At 45.9% G+C, this 20371-nt stretch overlaps 1 protein-coding gene across 1 annotated transcript in view; it reads right to left on the bottom strand.

Annotated features, from left to right (window-relative positions):
* Positions 1-20371, bottom strand: part of CDC73 (cell division cycle 73) — a 405302-nt gene that overhangs the window by 337294 nt on the left and 47637 nt on the right. Inside the window, exons 8-9 of the mRNA XM_029618749.1 lie at positions 17743-17841; positions 7722-7800 (exon numbers count right to left, since the gene is read on the bottom strand). Coding sequence (XP_029474609.1) covers positions 7722-7800; positions 17743-17841 — 178 coding nt within the window. The remainder of the gene's footprint in view (positions 1-7721; positions 7801-17742; positions 17842-20371) is intronic.

Here is a 20371-nt window from a genome sequence, read left to right as displayed (position 1 = left end):
ACTCCCTGGAGAAGGACCATCTCTACACAACACATAACTGGAGGGAAGTGGAATAGATGAAAATCCTTTTACAGTAGAAAATGTGTGGGAAGAGCTAAAGAACCTGAAAGTGGACAAAGCCATGGGGCCTGATGGGATACATCCAAGGATATTGAGGGAGCTCAGAGATGGTCTGGCGGGTCCGCTGTGTGACCTGTTCAATAGATCCCTAGAAACAGGAGTGGTGCCGAGTGATTGGAGAAGAGTGGTGGTGGTCCCGCTTCACAAGAGTGGGAACAGGGAGGAGGCTGGCAACTACAGACCGGTTAGCCTCACTTCGGTGGTGGGAAAAGTAATGGAGTCACTGCTGAAAGAGAGAAGAGTGAACTATCTACAGTCCGGAGAATTGATGGACCAGAGGCAACATGGATTCACCAGGGGAAGATCCTGTCAGACAAATCTGATTGACTTTTTTGACTGGGTAACCAAGGAATTGGATCGAGGAAGAGCGCTCGATATCATATACTTGTATTTCAGCAAAGCTTTTGATACCGTTCCGCACAGGAGACTGGTGAATAAAACGAGAAGCTTAGGAGTGAGTGCCGAGGTGGTGACCTGGATTGCAAATTGGTTGACGGACAGAAGACAATGTGTGATGGTAAATGGAACCTTCTCTGAAGAGAGAGCGGTTTTAAGTGGTGTACCGCAAGGATTGGTGTTGGGACCGGTCCTGTTCAATATCTTTGTGAGCGACATTGCGGACGGGATAGAAGATAAGGTTTGTCTTTTTACGGATGACACTAAGATCTGCAGAGTGGACACGCCGGAAGGAGTGGAGAGAATGAGACGGGATCTAAGGAAACTGGAAGAGTGGTCGAAGATATGGCAGCTGAGATTCAATGCCAAGAAGTGCAAAGTCATGCATATGGGGAGTGGAAATCCGAATGAACTGTATTCGATGGGGGGGGAAAGGCTGATGTGCACGAAGCAGGAGAGGGACCTTGGGGTGATAGTGTCTAATGATATGAAGTCTGCGAAACAATGCGACAAGGCGATAGCAAAAGCCAGAAGAATGCTGGGCTGCATAGAGAGAGGAATATCGAGTAAGAAAAGGGAAGTGATTATTCCCTTGTACAGGTCCTTGGTGAGGCCTCACCTGGAGTACTGTGTTCTGTTCTGGAGACCGTATCTACAAAAAGACAAAGACAAGTTGGAAGCGGTACAGAGAAGGGCGACCAGGAAGGTGGAGGATCTTCATCGGATGACGTACGAGGAGAGATTGAAGAATCTAAATATGTACACCCTGGAGGAAAGGAGGAGCAGAGGTGATATGATACAGACTTTCAGATACTTGAAAGGCTTTAATGATCCAAAGACAACGACAAACCTTTTCTGTAGGAAAAAAATCAGCAGAACCAGGGGTCACGATTTGAAGCTCCAGGGAGGAAGATTCAGAACCAACGTCAGGAAGTATTTCTTCACAGAGAGGGTGGTGGATGCCTGGAATGCCCTTCCGGAGGAAGTGGTGAAGACCAGAACTATGAAGGACTTCAAAGGGGCGTGGGATAAACACTGTGGATCCATAAATTCAAGAGGCCGCCAATGAAGAGTGGGGGACTCGCCAGAATGATGGCTACTGCCTGGAAACAATACCCTTATTCAATAAACATATACATGGTTACTGTGACTCCAACATCACTCTAAGCTTCAACAGCAAGAGGAAATATGGAAAAAAGGATTTGCACTCACAAAGAGGGGAGTAGCTGGCTTGTTACGGCGGTTACTACCCCAAACCAAATAAGCCTGATACTTCACTTTCAATGCATATCCAGCATAGTTCTCTGCTTCAACGGCAGGGCTGAAGAAAAACTGATACTTCACACATCCAGCAGAGCTCTCTACTTCAACGGCAGGGGAGAAGGAAAAAGGGTTCGCACTCACAAAGCGGGGAGTAGCTGGCTTGTTACGGCGGTTACTACCCCAAACCAAATGTGCCTGATACTTCACTTTCGATGCATATCCAGCATGGCTCTCTGCTTCAACGGCATGGGAAAAGAAAAACAACCAATAAGGGCTGTATAACAGTCTGGGTAAAACAAATAAGCATGGGTGTAGCTTGCTTATTGCGGCGGTTACTACCCCTACTACCCCTAACTAATCAAGCTAGACATTTCACTTGGATGCAGCTCCATCACTGCTCTCTACATTAATGGTGGGGGTGGAAGGGAAATAGAACCAAGAGCTAAGAGAAACAGATAAGTATGAGAGAAAAAAATGTGTGAGGCTTGCTGGGCAGACTGGATGGGCCATTTGGTCTTCTTCTGCCGTCATTTCTATGTTTCTATATTCCAGTGACTGGGATGGCTGTAGAGAACTCTTGTTTGTGTTGACCACCCATCCTAGGCTCTCTAGTAGAGTTACGACTCTGGTGGCTTTCCACTGGTTACTTCGCTCTGATCAGCCAATCGTCTAGGTAAGGGTGTACCATGATCCCTTCCTTCCTCAATGCTGCTGCCACCACCACTATTACCTTGGTAAATGTCCGGGGAGCTGTGGCTAACCCGAAGGGAAGCGCCCTGAACTGGTAGTGGCGGTCCAGGACCTTGAAGCGTAGATATCTCTGGTGTATTGGTATATGCAGGTAGGCTTCCGAGAGATCCAGGGAGGTGAGGAACTCTCCCGGTTGTATTGCCTTTATCACGGAGCGCAGGGTTTCCATGCGGAAGCAGGGGATCCTCAGGTGACTGTTGACAGACTTGAGGTCCAGGATGGGCCGGAACGTTCCCTCTTTCTTGGGAACGATAAAGTAAATGGAATAATGCCCCGTATTTGCTTCCTGTGGAGGTACTGGTATGATGGCCTTGAGAGCCAGAAGTCTGTTTAGCGTGGATTCCACTGCCGCCCTCTTGGCGGGGTCGTGGCAAGGAGACTCCACAAACTTGTCCGGAGGGATTCGCAGGAAATCCAAATAGTACCCCTCCCGAATGATGGCGAGGACCCACTTGTCCGAAGTTATCTCGACCCATCTGCGGTAGAATAGGGTTAGTCTGCCTCCTATGGCTTCTTCCTTTAGATGGGTCGGCTGAATCTCATTGTGGGGTGCGGCTGGGGCCTGAACCCAAGCCGGTTCCTCTCTTGTTGTGTTTGTCCGAAAGGACTGGTTTCTGCCTGTGGAGCGTGGCTTTTGATAGCTGTTCCTGCTATAAGGGTTGAAGTGCTGTGATCCTCTGCCCCGGGATGATATGGGGAAGGGCTGCTGGTTTCTCTGTCTTGTCTTCTGGTAAGCACGGCAATGGGGAGTCTCCCCATTTGTCTGCCAGTTTTTCCAGTTCGCTTCCGAACAGGAGGGATCCTTTGAATGGCATCCTCATGAATCTAGCTTTGGAGGATGCATCCGCTGACCAGTTTCGGAGCCAGAATTGTCTCCTAGCCGCCACTGAGGACGCCACCCCTCTGGCCGCTGTGCATACGAGGTCGGAGGCAGCATCCATTAGAAAGGATAATGCTGGTTCCATGACTTCTCCTGGGATGTTATTCCTGGCTTGGGATAAGCAGGCACGTGTTACCACGGTGCAACAGGTCGCGATTTGAAGAGCCTTGGCGATGACGTCGAAAGACTGTTTCAGGGTGGACTCCAGGCGCCTGTCATGGGTATCCTTGAGCGCTTGTCCCTCCCTCCACTGGGATGGTGGTGCGCTTAGCTACCGCACAGACCATGGCGTCCACTCTTGGGCAGGTAAAGAGGTCTTTGGTTGCCGGGTCCAGGGGGTACATGGCTGCCAGGGCTCGTCCCCCTTTGAAGGAGGACTCCGGGGTGCTCCATTCCAGGTCAATTAGCTGTTGCGCAGCTTGTAATAGCGGGAAATGGCGAGAGGTCTGGCGGAGGCTTTCCAGTAGGGGGTTCGGCTTAGGTTCCCCTGGAGTGCCTGGGGCCGGGATGGTGAGCTCCGAGAGACATTGTGAGACTAAGTCCGTGAGTTCGTCCCTTGCGAAAAAGCGTCTCATGGTGCGGTGAGGTTCTGTCCCCGGGAGGAGTTCTTCTAGGGGTTCGGCCTCCTCTTCAGATATGTCCGAGTCCTCATAAATGGGACTTCTGGATCTTGGAGGCCTGTATCTTTCTCTTGAGGGGCCTGGTGCATCAGGGTCCTCTCGTGGAGCATGTTGATGCGAAGCTTCAGGTTGCATTCGAACAAAGGTGTGGATCCCATTGAAAAATTCCACCCATGAGAGCGACGCAGGGTCTAAGCCGAGTCGCGCCGGCTCTTTTGGGGTCCCCGGCTGAGGGGGTGTCCCTCTGGGATTTACAAGGTCCGGGGTGTCGCCCGAGGAGCTGGTACTCGGCCCTGGGTGCGCAAGGCCTTGGCCTGGGTCCCCCAGGGCGTCCTCACACTGGGAACATAGGGCGGCCGCCTCACTCTGTGCAGCCCTAATGTGGCATGCCGGACAGAGATCTTGCGCTTTTAGCTCAGTTTCTGGTGGTGCCATAGTTGACTGCGCGTAAATCTTAAGCGCTCCTGTGTGCCCGGGCCACGTGTAAGATATGCGCGCGGCTGTGCGCCCAAGAATTATTTATGCGCACAGCTCGCGGCGCGCGTAATCTGTATGCCTCGCCTATGCGCGTGTAGCTTATGCGCACAAGCTATGTGCGCGTACGTACGCGCAAAAGTAGATTTGTGCGCCTAAAACTAACTTTGTGCGTTCGGATGTGCGGTGAACGGAGCGGCGAATGAAGACAAGATGGTGACGGCGAGCACACGGGCAAGATGGCGACCACCTCTGTCGGTCTCCACTTGGCAGACCCTTGGGCTAACTGGGGGTCTGTCCCTGCTAGGGTGGATCAACCCGGTGGCGCTGGTTTCATCGCTGACCTGCGCTTCTCCTCGATCCTTGGAGACCGGGTAACAAATGAGGATTTCTACCTTGTCTTCGGCGCTTCCCGGCTTCGCTCCGGGCGGTCTCCGACTGCGGGGGGAGAGGGTAAAAACCTTCACTGCCGCGCTCAAGGGTGCACCCGCTGCCTCTCAGCCACGCCCGGGAAACCGGGGGCTAGGTCCCCGCCGCGATTCGGCCGCCGGACCGAGGCTCACTCACCTCCGAGGGACCACGGAAATCACCTCGGGAATCTCAACTGGGGGAGGGACCCGAGGGTATCACCGCAGGAGAGCGGGGCTCGTCTTCCGTATCTTTTCTTCTTAAATTTGGGTTTCTTTGTAGTTTAGTTCTAACGCTCTGAGAGCGTGCAGATAGTCCCTAACTGCTTTGGAGACGGAAAATACTGAGGATCTGCACTTCCTGCAGGGGTATATGGACTAGGGGCCGACGTCAAATTAAAATCTGAACAGTCTCCAACTGCTAACAGGAGTACACTATACCCATTGGTCCTGAGTCCATCTGCTACACGCTAGGAAATGACCAGTTTCACAATGGAGAGAAGTAAATAGTGGAATGCCCAGGGATCTGTAGAAGGACCACTATTTAACATACAGTGATGAACTGGAAAAGAGTAAGATCACCACATTTGCAGATGGTAAAATAATTCCAGTAAGTTCAAACATAAGTACACTGAGCAATTTGTCAGACTAAGGAAATAAGCATCTCATCGGCAAAGGAAATTTAAACATGAACATACGCAAAGAGATGCATATCTGAAAAACAATCGTAATTACATGTATACAATGCTGGGTTTCACATTAGGCATTTCCACTCAGAAAAGGACCTTTTAATAAGGAATGTAAAATATTAGCCATTTAAACTACTAAAATATTTATCACTTATTCATTTAAATATTAAACATTTGCTTACAGATTTTCAGGTTTCTCTTTTCTGGCTGCTGCATACTCCCTACCTTGGTACAAGAATTGTCTGCTTTTTATTAAATAAAAATAAATCCGTCTCCTGCAAAGAAAAACTACAACTCCCTGTCAGAGTTTTTTGTTTTTTGGTTTTACAGGAAGATGATCACACTAGATCCCTAAGGAATAAGTACTTGACCCATGAAGAAAAGAAAAGGCTGATCAGCCTAGAGCAGGAGACCGAAGGGTGAGCTGCTACACCTGCTGGAGACAGACAAATACTGAAGGGTTACAGGATAGGCTGTGTCCTCATATAGGATATACTTTCAGTTTTAGTCTGTCTCCACCTGCTGGAAAGGAGGCTCAACCCACAGTCTGGACTGATCCGGGTACGTACAAAGAACAGGATTTAGTTTCTAAGACTTTTAAGTCAAAGTTGCACTAATGCACAGGTGCAATTACCAGAACACAAACAAGTACTCTGCAGAGTAATGGGCGCTACTAAGGGAAAAGAAATGCAAATTAGGCATCAGATTTAAACAAAGTCATAACCACTTGTCCAAGTCAAAACAAACCAAATATCAAGTTCTCTGCTCCTTGCACCTGGAAAATCTCCCTTGTGATCAGAGTGATCACAAGTATCTATGCAGCTCTAAAATGTCTGCCCGAAGCACGACGCACGTACTATTTCTTCAGTTGATGATGCTGTGCGCACACACATACATATCTGTCAATCAACGCACCGGCAAGTAAGATGTAGACTGTCGCACAGACCCAGAGAGACGAGACGATGAAACATAAGTCAACCATTACAAATCAGTAGAACAGGGCCTTCCACTCCCGGGGTAACCGTGGCCACGTTTCACATATTAAAGCTAAGCAGTTATGCCTTATGCAGACTATCTACATCTGTGCCAACACAGGATGCTTAAAAACGTCCATATAGCTCGAGCCCATTGTCTTGCACCAACAGCAGAGGGTCTCAAAGTTTTAATTTTATTTATAGAGGCAGATTACATCAAACAGGTTCACTACACTTTAAAAAACAAGCATTCATTAAAAGCATTTCTAAACAAATAAGCCTTCAACAATTTTCTAAAATGCTTAGTCGGAAATCTCCCACAATTTCAGAGGCAGAGTCCTGCAAAGTGCTGGAGCCACTAATGAAAATGCAATCACGCTGCCTTAGCTTTAGGGATGGCCAATAGCAGCTGGCACACGCCCCATGAATCACAGGTATGATTTTAAACTTAATCCGTGACTCAGTGGGGAGAAATATGGCAGAAATAAGGGGCATCGAGTAAGCACTCTAGCTGCTGCATTCATTAAGATGTTGTAATGCATAAAGTTGAGATCTTGGAAGGCCAACAAAGAACATCACAATAATCTAAAACGGGGACAGCTGGACCTCCAGGACCACCAACAGGCCTTGTTCTCATTAACCAAGCTGAGTAAATTGACTGGCTTAAATATTCATGCAAATACATTTAATGAATAGTATTTGGGAATATCCTGTAAACCAAAGCCCATTTGTGGCCCTCACTAAAAATCCCAGTTCTGGTTTATCAGTGTATCAGCACCATGCTCGCTAATTAGGCCAGATTTCTGTGTTATGCAGAGGATGCCTTGAAAGCCTGTTTGCTTTTAGAGCATTTCAAATGCTAGCTTCAGTAAATAACTGGGAAGTGTTGGATACAGTCTTCACTCCACCTTAACTAAAAGAGCACATAATAGCATCCTATCAAGGACATTTCAAACAAGCAGCACCCACATCGTGTGCTTCTTACATTAATGGCACCTCTCCAACCTGCTTAAGTTAATGCTTTACAGCTCAAAGCTGAGGACTGTGGTACTAACCTAAGGTGTGAAACAAGAATGGATTTCAATTTCTGCAAGGCCAATACAACTTAACAGCACTAACCTCCTGAAGAGACGAAGCACTGCCCTTACCTTCTCTCCCTTTGAATCTTTCCTGATCATACCGATTGTAGGCAGCTGGAATAGGCTGCTTGGTCCGCAGTGCTGGATCCTGAAACAGATTTACAGCAGTTCAGTAAAGTCTAGTGTGTGAGTTTATAGGAAGATGCCAAAGCATTTTGGCTTTGCTTTTCAGGTTCTTAGGATCAAATCAGAAAAGCTATTCTGTCAGTGCTAGAAAAGGATCCAATGTACCCAGAAAACTATTGTTTTCTCTCATCACAAACATGAGTAACAAGCTTCATCCATTCTAACTTTCATTATGCATATTATCCCTGTCAAACCTCTCATGTCCAAAAGCCTAAGGCAGGAGCTAGGAATCCCAGTTTTCAGGCACCCCCACTACACCTGGTTTTCCAGACAAGGTATTATATAACCCACTTCATGCTGTCATGGAACGGTAGGTAATAAACGCAATTAAATAATTGCACTGAACTATTCATGAGATGTTGACCTCTCTCTGATTTGAATTGGGTAAATCTGCACATCGATTATACTGAAAGCCAGAAGATTAGAATCCAGAGCCACAGGCATGAGACATGGAGATGGGAGTCTGGGGGCGTGCGCACAGGAGAGAAGAAGCAGTCAAATCCAGCCTGGAGACAGCCATCACTGCTTCTGGTGTGTGCAGCGAGACCAAAGAGAACACACAATGCCACAAAGAGAACGAAGTGTCTCAGCAGAGCTGAAAACAGATCCGCTTTTATTTATTTTTCACCAGCATAATCATTTCGCTTTGCTGCCGCTTCCCCTGCTCTGAGCACTCAGTACAACTAATTATCGGAACAAAAGCATCTTTTCATTAATTGCAGTATTACCAATATTCATCAAGTGACTATTTCTTTTACAGACTAAACACATTTAATGAATAGATATCAAGCAGAAAATAATATGTCTGGCCCATCAGACAAGCAGAAATCTAGCTAAACTGAAGGGCTAACACTGCAGACTAACAAACAGGACGAAAAGGCCTAGATTTCGTTCACGCTGAACAGATTCCTCCACACCACCCCAACAGGGCACTACATTTCAATTTGCAAAGCTTTTTCATGGCCGACTTGGTCCCAAACACCACAATTATTCCAAATATTCACTTTAGGAACAGGCTTACACACGATTTGCATGTCAAATTCAGTGCAACATAGGAATTTAAAGCAGCAATACGACAGACCACCAGCACAAAGTCATTCTTCTGTTGCGTGAGCTTCTTGCTTTGCTCACAATTTAGAGCTATCCTGAAAGTCTACCTGAAGTCTCTTCTGAGAGCTGTGCACACAAAGAATCCTTAGGCACTGCCATCTCTGGGTAAAAGGACCCTCTTCCAGGAGAAGCAGCACTCCCCATCCTTGTGCACACACACACAGCCAAACAGAAACAGGGAAAAGCAGTACAAAGAGGGCACCTGGGGTGAGAAAGCAGCACAGCTAACCCATCCGCCATGATGTAACAGCGGGGCAAGGGTTAACAGGGAGATTTGCCATAGAAAACACCACTGTCTATTTGTTTCTGCTCCTTGTTTCGTAGAAATTAAGCTAACTGAATACAAGCCATTAAACACTCTGGATATTTTTAACAAACTGGTTCCTTCATGCAAGTAAAGAATAACTTGTCAGATAAGAGAAGTATTCCCTACTTCTTTCATGTGTTTAATCTTAAGAACCGATTCTGTCCGTTACTGTTTCCTTGCAGGACCTTGTAATCTTCTGAGAGTTAAGATTCCAAGCCTAATTTTGGTGTATTTTTTTTTTCAGTTTCCCCAATGTTCTTCTCTCTATTGCTGCTCCCCTTTTTCTCCCTCTTTGCTTATGTTCTCTTTTTCCTTTCCTGTGTATGTGTGCTTTTTGTCTTCCTTTCCCAAATTCCCCTGCTTGTGACAGACATGTTCATGTGTATGTACCTAGTTGGGTATGGCAGCTCATAGGTGGAGCTTGCACTGACGTATTCTGCAGGCTGGTTCCCGATGTGGAAGCTTTGGGAACATAGCTAGCCAGCAAGGCTCAAGCATTTAGGCTGGAACACAAAGCTACAGAGATGGTTCTCTTCTCCCAACTACTTACACTTTACAAAATCAATAAAAAAAAAAGTCTCCCTGGGTGTCCTCAATGGCTTCTTGAACTTGTCCTTCTAGCTAAACAAATAAAATAATCAAGGTGACCTTACTCTAGTTGGAAGAGTAGTGTTACCTGGAACACACCTGTGTAAAGACACTTTGTTACATATCTTTTCCTTGTTGCTCTTCTTCACTGATCTAGAGGATTTTTCACCCCAATATCCTGTCTTAAACAGTGGCCAATTCAAGTCACAAGTACCTTGCAAATACCCAATATTAAATAGATCCCATACTACTAATGCTGGCAACAAGCAATGGTTATTCCCTATTAATAGTTTATGGACTTCTCCTAAAGGAATTTATCCAAACCTTTTTTTAAACCCAACTACACTAGATGCCTTAACCAAATCCTTTGGTAATGAATTCCAGAGCTTAACAGTGCATTGAGTAATAGAGAAATTACTTACCTGATAATTTCATTTTCCTTAATGCAGACAGATGGGACTCAGGACCAGTGGGTTATGTGTTCCTCTGCTAGCAGATGGGAGACTGAGTCAGATTTCAAAGCTGAAGTCACTCTAGATATACCCCTCAGTAACCTCAGTTCTTCAGTATTCTCTTCGAAAAGCCATTGTGGATATATCGTTGCTAAAATAACTTGATTAAAACGGTTCAACTGATTTCAAAACTGGAGACCGCCAGTGCACTCAACCAATTAACCCAGATACCAGACAAACTGTGGGTGTCAAACTAGGGGTAGGCATCGGCTTACCCGTGCTTAGTCTCGAGGTTACCTTTCAGAGGTCCTCCTTCTCTGGGGCAGCCGAGGGTGGGATGTTGAGTCCATCTGTCTACACTAAGGAAAATGAAATTATCAGGTAAGTAATTTCTCCACTTCAGGACCAGTGGGATGTACAAAAGCTACTCCCGGACAGGGCGGGAGGCTGCCCGTGGCCCACTTAGTACTGCCCTTGTGAAGGCTGAGCCTTCTCGGGCCTGAACATCCAGGCAGTAGAACCTGGAGAAGGGAGAACGTCGCCACTCGACAGATCTCGGCGGGCAACAGCAGCTTGGTTTCTGCCCAAGAAACTGCCTGGACCTTAGTAGAATGAGCCTTAACCTGTAGTGGTAAGGGCTTTCCTGCCTCTCTGTAAGCTGCCTTGATTACTTCTTTGATCCAGCGGGCTATGGTTGCCCACAAGACCACTTCTCCTTGCTTCTTCCCGCTGTGAAGAATGAACAAGTGATACGTTTTGCGCACCAGTTCAGATCTTTCCAGTATCGCACCAGGAGTCTGCTGACATTTAGGTGGCGAAGAAGGCATGAGTCTGAGTCCTTATGTTCATCCGGAGATGGCAGGGTTATGGCCTGGTTCAAATGAAACTTGGAAACCACTTTCGGTAGGAAGGAGGGGACAGTGCGCCGCTGTATGGTTCCAGGAGTGAACCTAAGGAATGGTTCCTGACAGGATAGTGCCCGTAGTTCGGAGATGTGACAAGCTGAACATATTGCCACCAGGAATACAGTCTTTAATGTTAAGAGGCGTAGTGACAGACTGTGCGTGGGTCTGAAGGAAGCCCCTGCTAGGAAGTCTAATACTAGATTGAGACTCCATAGGGGCACCGGCCACTTTAGGGGTGGCCGGAGTTGTTTAACCTCTTTTAGGAAACGGGACAAATCTGTATGTGTTGATAGTCAGATACAGTTCACTTCGGCTCTGAAGCAGGAGAGTGCAGCTCCTTGGACCTTGAGGGAGTTGAGTGATAACCCCTTCTTCACATCGTCCTGTAGGAACTCCAGAATCATGGGGATCTTGGCCGTCCAGAGTATCCCACGGTTCTCGCACCAGGCTTCGAATACTCTCCAGATCCATATGACAGATGTTGAAAACTTGCACGCGCGGAGAAGGGTGTCAATCACAGCCTTCAAGTAACTGCGCTTTTTCAGGAGAGTCCTCTCAAGGGCCAGACCGTAAGAGAGAATAGAAATGGATCTTCGTGAAGAATCGGGCCCTGCTGGAGAAGGTCCCTGTGTGGAGGTAGGCACAGAGGGCTCCCTGCAAGGAATCTTTGCATGTCTGCATACCATGGGCATTCTTGGTCAATCCAGGGCCACTAGTAGAACTAGTCCCCTGTGATGTTCTATCTTGAGAATAACCTTGCCCAGTAGTGGCCATGGGGGGAGGGGGGGGGGAAGGCATACAGTAAGTCTTCCTCTGGCCAAATCTGGACGAGAGCATCAATCTATTGGGAGTGTGGCTCTCGTCTGCGGCTGAAGAACCTGGGGACTTGGGCACTGAGATAGGTGGCCAGTAGACCCATGGCTGGGAGGCTCCAGTGATTTACTATCAGTTGAAAGGCTGTGGACGACAGCGTCCATTCCCCCAGATCCAGGCTCTCTCTGCTGAGGAAGTCTGCTGAGACATTGTCTTTTCCTGCGATGTGGGAGGCCAAGATCCCTTGTAAGTTTATCTCTGCCCATGCTATGAGAGGATCTATCTCCAGAGATAGCTGCTGGCTCTTGGTTCCTCCCTGGCGGTTGATGTAAGCAACCATTGTAGCGTTATAAGACATTACTAGAATCGCTTTACCTCTGAGTCTATGGCTGAATCACAGGCACGCTAGTCTGACTGCTTGAGCTTTCAGGCGGTTTGTTCTATTCCGCCTCCTTTGTTCCATTGTCCCTGAGCCGTCAGTTCCTGACAGTGGACTCCCCACCCTCGTAGGCTCGCATCTGTGGTGAGCAAAATCCAGTTTGGTGGGGATAGGCTTACTCCTCTGCTTAGGTGGGACCTTGCCCACGGACAACCTCCAGGTCTTTAAGATGATGAGAGGTCTTGAACGAGTAGATGTGACTCTGTTATTTACACTTTCGAATAATAGAAGGACTAGGGGGGCATTCCATGAAGTTAGCAAGTAGCACATTTAAGACTAATCAGAGAATTCTTTCACGCAATGTACAATAAAAACTGGAATTTTTTGCCAGAGGATGTTAGTGCAGTTAGTGTAGCTGGGTTCAAAAAAGGTTTGGATAAGTTCTTGGAGGAGAAGTCCATTAAAGGCTATCAATCAAGTTTACTTAGGGAATAGCCACTGCTATTAATTGCATCAGTAGCATGGGATCTGCTTAGTGTTTGTGTAATTGCCAGGTTCTTGTGGCCTGGTTTGGCCTCTGTTGGAAACAGGATGCTGGGCTTGATGGACCCTTGGTCTGACCCAGCATGGCAATTTCTTATGTTCTTATGCCATGAGGAAGAGGACTTGAAGATAGTCCCATACCTTGGGGGGGGGGGGGGGGGGGGGGGGGGGGGAGGGGGGGGGGGAGGGGGGGGGAATAGGTCATCAATTGTCGTAATTGTTTCATCAGTTTCCTTCTCCTGGGGGAGGGAGGAAGTCTGTTCTGGTTGGTGTCGAAATGGGCCCCAGGTATTCTAGAGATTGAGAGGGCTGCAGACTGCTCTTGCCTGTGTTCACGACCCAACTAAGTTCCTGCAGTATGTTCTTGACTCTTGACACCTGCCGGCTCTCTTCTGAAGACTTTGCCCTGATCATCCAGTCGTCCAGGTAAGGGTGTACCAAAATCCCTTCCTTCCTCAGTGTTGCCGCCATGACCACCATAATTTTGGAGAATGTTCTGGGGGTGGTTGCTAGGCCGAAAGGTAGCGCTCTGTACTGGTAATGGTGACCAGTATCACAAAGTGTAGAAAACGTTGGTGATCTTTATGTACTGGAATGTGAAGGTAGGGTTCAGAGAGGTGCAGGGAGGTTAGGGACTCTCCTGGTTGTACTGCCCTTGGTTCTTCTGGATGAGGGGCGCTGAGATCTTTTACTCCTGTCTTCTGATAACAGAGGCACTGGGGATTCGCCCCATTTTCTGGCTAACTTCTCCAATTCTCTTCCGAAAAGGGGATAACTCCGACTTCCCCCTGGGATTATCATGGGGATAACTCAGACTTCCCCCATGGGATTAAATTCTAAACTTCTCCTGGTTAGAATTTTTCCAAGGGCTGCAAGCCTTCGTTCAGGCACAATTAGCCCCGGCTGCGCCCCGAGCTCACCCCCTGCTGGAAGCACAGGATCCTCCCGGCCCAGCTCAGATGCCTTGAGACATCGCCTAACCAAGAATTTCTCTGACAGGAACAGACACCTCAGATGATGGCGGCTCCCTGGAAGGAGAAATCCCTCCAGGTCTGGAACCATGTTTCACTTCTTCCACAAGGATGAATTACCAGCCCTTGTTTCCCAGACTGAGACTCTGGGTATTCCAGGCACGAATCTTATGGCGGAACCAAAGAAGAACCCCATCCTGGTGTCCCTTTGTAAAGCCTCATGCTACTTTCCAATGATGGAAGCCATCCAGGAACTGGTTGACCTGGAGTGGGATGCCCTGGAGGCCAGCTTCAAAGGGGGTCGGGCCTTGGAAGCCCTATACCCTCTGGAACAAGCGACCAAGGAATACCTGTTTCCCAAAAGTGGACATCATGGTCTGTGCCATCTCAAAGCGAACAACCATTCCCGTTGAGGGAGGGGCTGCATTGAAGAATACTCAGGATAGGCGATTGGAATCCATTCTTAAGCAGGCCTTCGACGCAACAGCAATGACACTGCAGATTGCTTCCTGCTACTCACTGGCACGTTCCTGCTTGCTCCTCTCTCTCGAGGCAAATAAATCCGGAACGTATACCGATGAGACGACAGAACCTGCAGCAGCCTTCCTGAGAGATGCAAGCTCAGATCTGGTGCGTACCTCAACCAGAGGCATAGCCTTGGTAGTGGCAGCCAGAAGACAACTATGGCTACGGAATTGGTCTGCTGATGCGACCTCTAAAGCGAATCTCATAAGAATGCATCTTTCTTTATTATATTTAGATGAACCAGTCCCAACACAGATACCTGGGACTTGCCACTATTTAAAAAAAAAACCAAAAAAAAAACCAAACAAACCCTATGGCCCACTCTACCCAGAATTCTAGGTAAGAAACAAATTAAGGGCCTCATTTATTAAGCATTTTTCCATAGACATAGAATGAGAAAAAAAGCTTTAGTAAATCAGGCCCTAATACACATGATTAGATTTAACACAAACCAAATGTGTTAAACCTAATGTGGTATTTTAAATCTGTTACCTTCCTTCAAGGAAAAGAAATGATCACTTAGTCCTACTCAGTTTCCTGCCTTTTAACCAGTTCATAATCCCTAACAGGCCACTGCCTCCTATCCCATGTCTTTCTCATTTTCACAAGAGTCTCATGAGGGACTGTAATGCTGAATGAGTGCTCTTAGGACTGGAGGAGGACAGAATAGTCTGGACTCCAGCCTCTCTCCACAGAAAATGCTTTATTCATAGTAAAAATAGAAACAGCCTGCTCATCTCAGCAGCTGAAATCAAACATTCAGGGTCTCAGTATATCATCGGTCTTCCTCCAACCCACGCCTAGTTCTCTCCTGGGCCTTCTCTCTTAATCCCGTGCTCAGGGAAATGCCCTAGAACCAAGATTTCCTTTTGGGCTCTGCCTTAATCAGACTAAATGTCTAGTCCTGATCTTTTAAGAGGGTTTTGATATACATTTCTTTACAGGGACTTTGTCAAACACCTTCTGAAAACCTAAATACACTAAACCCACTCGTTCACCCTTATTCCCATGTTTAACCACCCCTTCAAAAAAAAAAAAAGTAGCAGATTGGTGAGGCAAAACTTCTTGGCTAAATCCATGTTAGATATGTACCATTAAACCATATCTAAATATTCTGTTTTCTTTAGAATAGTTTCTATGATTCCCCCACACCCCTCCTCCCTGCCAACACAGATGTCAGGCTCACCCTTCTATAGTTTACCAGATCACCCAAAGCCCTTTTTAAAGATAGACATTACATTGGCAACCCTCTAATCTTAAGGTACAAGAGAATTTTAATGATGAAATTCTACTTGTAATCTAATTTGAGTTATTTCAGAACTGTGGTGTGTATACCATCTGGTCCAGGTTTTGGTACTCTTTAGTTTGTCAATCTGCCCTAGTACATTTTCCACGATTACAGTGATTTGTTTGTTCCTCAGAATCACTACCATTAATTACCATTTCCAACATGGATTTCTCTCCAATGTCTGTCTGTAAACACTGAAGCAAACAATTCATTTATTCTTTCCACTATAGCCTTGTCTTCCCTATGTGCCCTTTTACACCTTGATCATCTAAACAGTCCAACTGACTCCCCTCATAGGCTTCTTGCTTCACATGTATTTGAAAAATAATATATGATGAGTTTTTGCCTCTTCATCAAAGTTGGCACTTTTCCCATAGGAACTGAATGGCTTTGGTTCTACACTCTCCCATCTAAAATATACTTTCTACTGGTTTTGCCTCTTCCTAGGCATCTATGCATTCCTCCGGTCCTGGCCACTGCTTGTTGCACTATAATGATACCTTGACATTATCAAAACCTTGGCAATATCAAGGACCAACTCCTCCCCTGCTTGTTGCCATTTCATCATAGCCTATGGGATCCTGCAAAAAAAACTGAAGTCCAGCAAAGGCTCATACAGACAATTCGCTTTTCAGCTTAATCAATGGTTTTCCAGATCTGTCCTGATGATCCCACAGCAATGAATAAGCATGATGTAAATTTGCATACATTTTGTCTTTAACATATGCAGATTTCTCCCATGTATATTGTGAATATCCTGAGAACCCAATTGGCTGTGGGATCATCAGGACAGGCTTGTGAAGCCCTAGCCTAACCAAATTAGGAATCAGTCAGGTGAAGTATGCCTTTAAGCAAAGAACTATATGGGAACATCAACAGCACCCACAGATTCTTCACTCCTGCATAGTTTTTGGGAGATATAAAAACAAATGTGATTATGGGTGCTAAGGGCTCTATTGCCGTCATACTTGTGAAGGAGTGCGATGAAGAAGCAGTGAAATACTTCTTGGCATGCCACAAGGAGTCATTCTTGATCATAAGTAGCTTTATAATTACTCATAAGTACTCAATAGCCTTTATGCTTAAGTTTTGTGCATTGCTTCTGCTAGAGAGATGCTGCAGAAGACGAAATGCTAGATAAAGTGCTGCCTAAAGCTAGGCCCCAGTGTTACAGCGTTTTGTTTAGAGTACACCAACATAGATGCTGACACTTCTGCTTAGCTACAAGCTCTTCTTGCACATTGAGAGCATTTGCATACTGAGCGCGACATTTACATAGAGCCACTTGGATTGTTTAAACTAATATAGGCAGGCATAGAAATATTTTGACAATTGTGTAAGCTAATTATTGGTTTAGGAGCTGGAGGTGTGAAGAGGTATAGATCCTCTAGGTTGCCCGATATCTGTAAAATCATTTGAGAGAGCTCTGTACGGCTGTCTTGCATGGCATTCTGTCACTCTCTCCCTAATCATAGATTTTAATTCTTCTCCTCAGCTGTTGGCTGTGTTTCTTCAACCACTATAAATGCATGCCAGGAATATCTTCTATATATCCAGTGTGCTACTTCCCCCCTGGACATTTTAGGCCAATGTCTTGCTCCCCCTACTGATCCCAGCTGAGTGCAGCTCATGGTGCAGACACCCAACACAGGAGCCTTTGCTTCCAAACCCCAAGGGACACAAAAGCCTTGTTTTTAGTAGATCCACAATGAAATCTGAAGATGTTGACATATACTTCATCTAAGATCAATTTGCATATTTTGATTACATTAAAAAAAAAAAAAGTCTTGGGAGACTCAATGGAGAATACTCTTATACTAATAGGCCTCAGTAGATTGAGGACTCTCTTAGCAATATCCTAGAAGCAATCAAGGATTTTTATTCCAAGTAGTTTTATTTTTATTTTATTTTTTTTTTAATAAAAAGAATGAATGGTTCTAATCTGAAACTAAAGAGCTTGAAAAGCATTTTGCCTGCTAAGCTGAGGGTTTGTGGTCCCTCACACCACCACTGCTGTCCTTACCGTGGGTGCTACAGTCTGTGCTGGCCGCTGCTCGGGGGCACGCCCCTCTTCCCGGGCTTTCACCGACTGAAGGATTGCAAAAATGTTCTTGGAAAAGTTCTGAAACAGGAGAAGCAAAACAAACAAATTCAGAGACTGAAATATTACACAGTTTGTAACAATTTTTTAAATGAGGTTCTGTCCTCAGTTTGCTGGAAGACCAGAAGAGGAGACCTGGGTTCTCTGTGCCGTGCTCACTACGGCCCCTCCCCACACTGCCTGTGAATCTGCAGGCTATTTAGTGACTCACGAATTCCCACCTCAAACAGCACAATCCAGGAGCTGGGCGCGCTGCTCTGGGAAGTCCCCACTGGATTGTTTTAATTTAGCTTCCTAGGGGGACGTAACCCACTTGTCTAGACTGGTCTGGTAGGAAACACAGAGGAAGCCTTAAGTAAAGGTTACAAAGAAGAAAAAAAAGTAACAGGAGCTCAAAAACAAGACATATTGAGCCTGATAGGAAACACTTGCTCTTAAAACAAGTCTCTGAAGCCTCATCCCTTTCCTTAATGTAATTACCAAGGAACTTCAGGGACACGGAGCAATTCTGCCATCTGCAGCCAAAAGGCAATAGTGCTCAGCACAAAGCAGGATAGTACAATCTCTACCGACTTCCTGAAATAAAGCACGGGGCCTCTTCAATGAGAAGGCAACCAAAAACCTCATATCCAACAAAGTGGCAGGGATGACAGGTTAGTTCACCAAGAAAGGGAGAACAAAAAAAAGATCATGCGGCAAGCAAGTCTTCTTTAGCGAAGGAAAAATTGTATTTTCATTTCTATACCATCCTCCCCAATTATATGCACACCAGGCTCCAGACTTATTCAATGCTGCTTACTGATAGAAAGGGAATACTTATAATGGCAAAGCGCAGCAGTAAATGTACAAGAATGGACTTCTATTCAATTCCTGCCCCTACTTCATACTTAGTCCAGTATTCCCATCTGCCCATCTTGTTCCTCCCACCTCTACTCTCTCCCCTACCCCTTAGCATTTTATCTACTTGGTTATTATGCTGTCCTTATACTTATTGTTAGTACATAAATTACTTTTATTTGTTAGTTTATACCCTTCTCTGTAATTGTTTGTGCCATATACTTAGGCTTGTTCATTGTTCCCTGTAAACAGATACCATGTGAAAACGGCTGTCGGTATATAAAAACCATTAAATAATGTAGTGAAATTACAGGCAGCCATACAGCTGGGAGCAACTGGGGGAATGGACTGGGAGAGAAGCTGGCAGGGTGGGAGAGGGACAGACTGGTGGAGGTGGAGAGAGAGAGAAAACTGTGGGGGATGGACTAGTGGAAGGGAAGAACGATTGGTGGGGATGGACTGGGGAGAGAGAGACTCTCAGGATGGACAATGGAGAGATGTGGTCTGCTTGGGATGGACCATGAAGCAGAGAGAGTGAGACTGGTGGGGAAGGAAGAAGGAGGAATGTTTGAGACAGGGCGATGTAGAGAGGTCCCTCGAGTCCACCCCGCCCCCCCAGACATGGTATTTTTATTATGTAAAAGAAAATCTGTGACGGGGAAACTACCCTGTTAGTTCAATCTTGGCGGGGGTCCGATGGCTCTCTCCACACCTGCTTGTTACTAAATTCCATACATGCAGAGATAGGACACCTCCTCCACTAAAGCAAGAGACAAAGCGCTAAAAACATTTTCACCACTGCCACAAAGTGCTGGGCACGTATGTCAGTGGCATCACCAGACAGAAGAGCCTTTAACACAGAAACCCCTGGCCAGTTTCAGTCATCTAAGAAAACCGCCTCAAATTATTCACGTGCATTAATCAATAAAAATTATTCTATATAGGAGTGGGACAGAATCCCAATATAAAAACTGCCCTTCTTTTACAGTTACCCTTCATTCATAGAAACTTCCCCCCGACAAAGGGTGCAGAGGAGAACAAGGGCACTGCCCCTTACATTCACCATAAAATAATCATCAAAGTCTGGCATCACCTCATTAACAGCAACACGCGTTCCCTCCACTACCAGGAACATTGCATAATGCTAAATCCTGCAAAAATGTACTTGGGACGTACAGGAAGCCTGCCATACCAGAACAGCCTAACTGGCAGACTCAAACAGTAACAAAACCCTACCTATGGAAGAGCAATACCGCAAATATTACAGGAGACCCCAAAAGATGTTAGGAAAACGGAACAAGTCCAGAAACCACATGCTAGCAGAATACCTCACCTTGGTCACGCATGCACAACACAAATAGACCCTCGCCAAATACAAAATAAAGAGACCATAAAGTATAAACACAAACATGCAGAAAAAACCTGAATGGAGAAAACAGTGCAATAAAAAAAAAAACAAACCCAACACATTGCCTTCCTCATAAAACAAATACAATCAAGATAAATCATCAATAGTAAAACCATACTGATATATAGAACATCCAATAATTAAAATCTAATAACTTATTTTTAAATTTTTCCAAACACCAATAAAATATTTCAAAACAGACAAATAGCAGCCAACAATTAAAACTAACAAGGATTTTAAAAATCCTCACTCTATACCTGGGAACTTGATTTCCAGTCTCCCTGAAATTGCTGTGGATTAAGGAGG

The sequence above is a fragment of the Rhinatrema bivittatum genome, chromosome 10 (assembly GCF_901001135.1).
Source record: "Rhinatrema bivittatum chromosome 10, aRhiBiv1.1, whole genome shotgun sequence".
Classification (NCBI taxonomy): domain Eukaryota; kingdom Metazoa; phylum Chordata; class Amphibia; order Gymnophiona; family Rhinatrematidae; genus Rhinatrema; species Rhinatrema bivittatum.
Note: the sequence above shows the minus strand (reverse complement) of the source record. Positions and strands in the feature narration are given on the sequence as shown.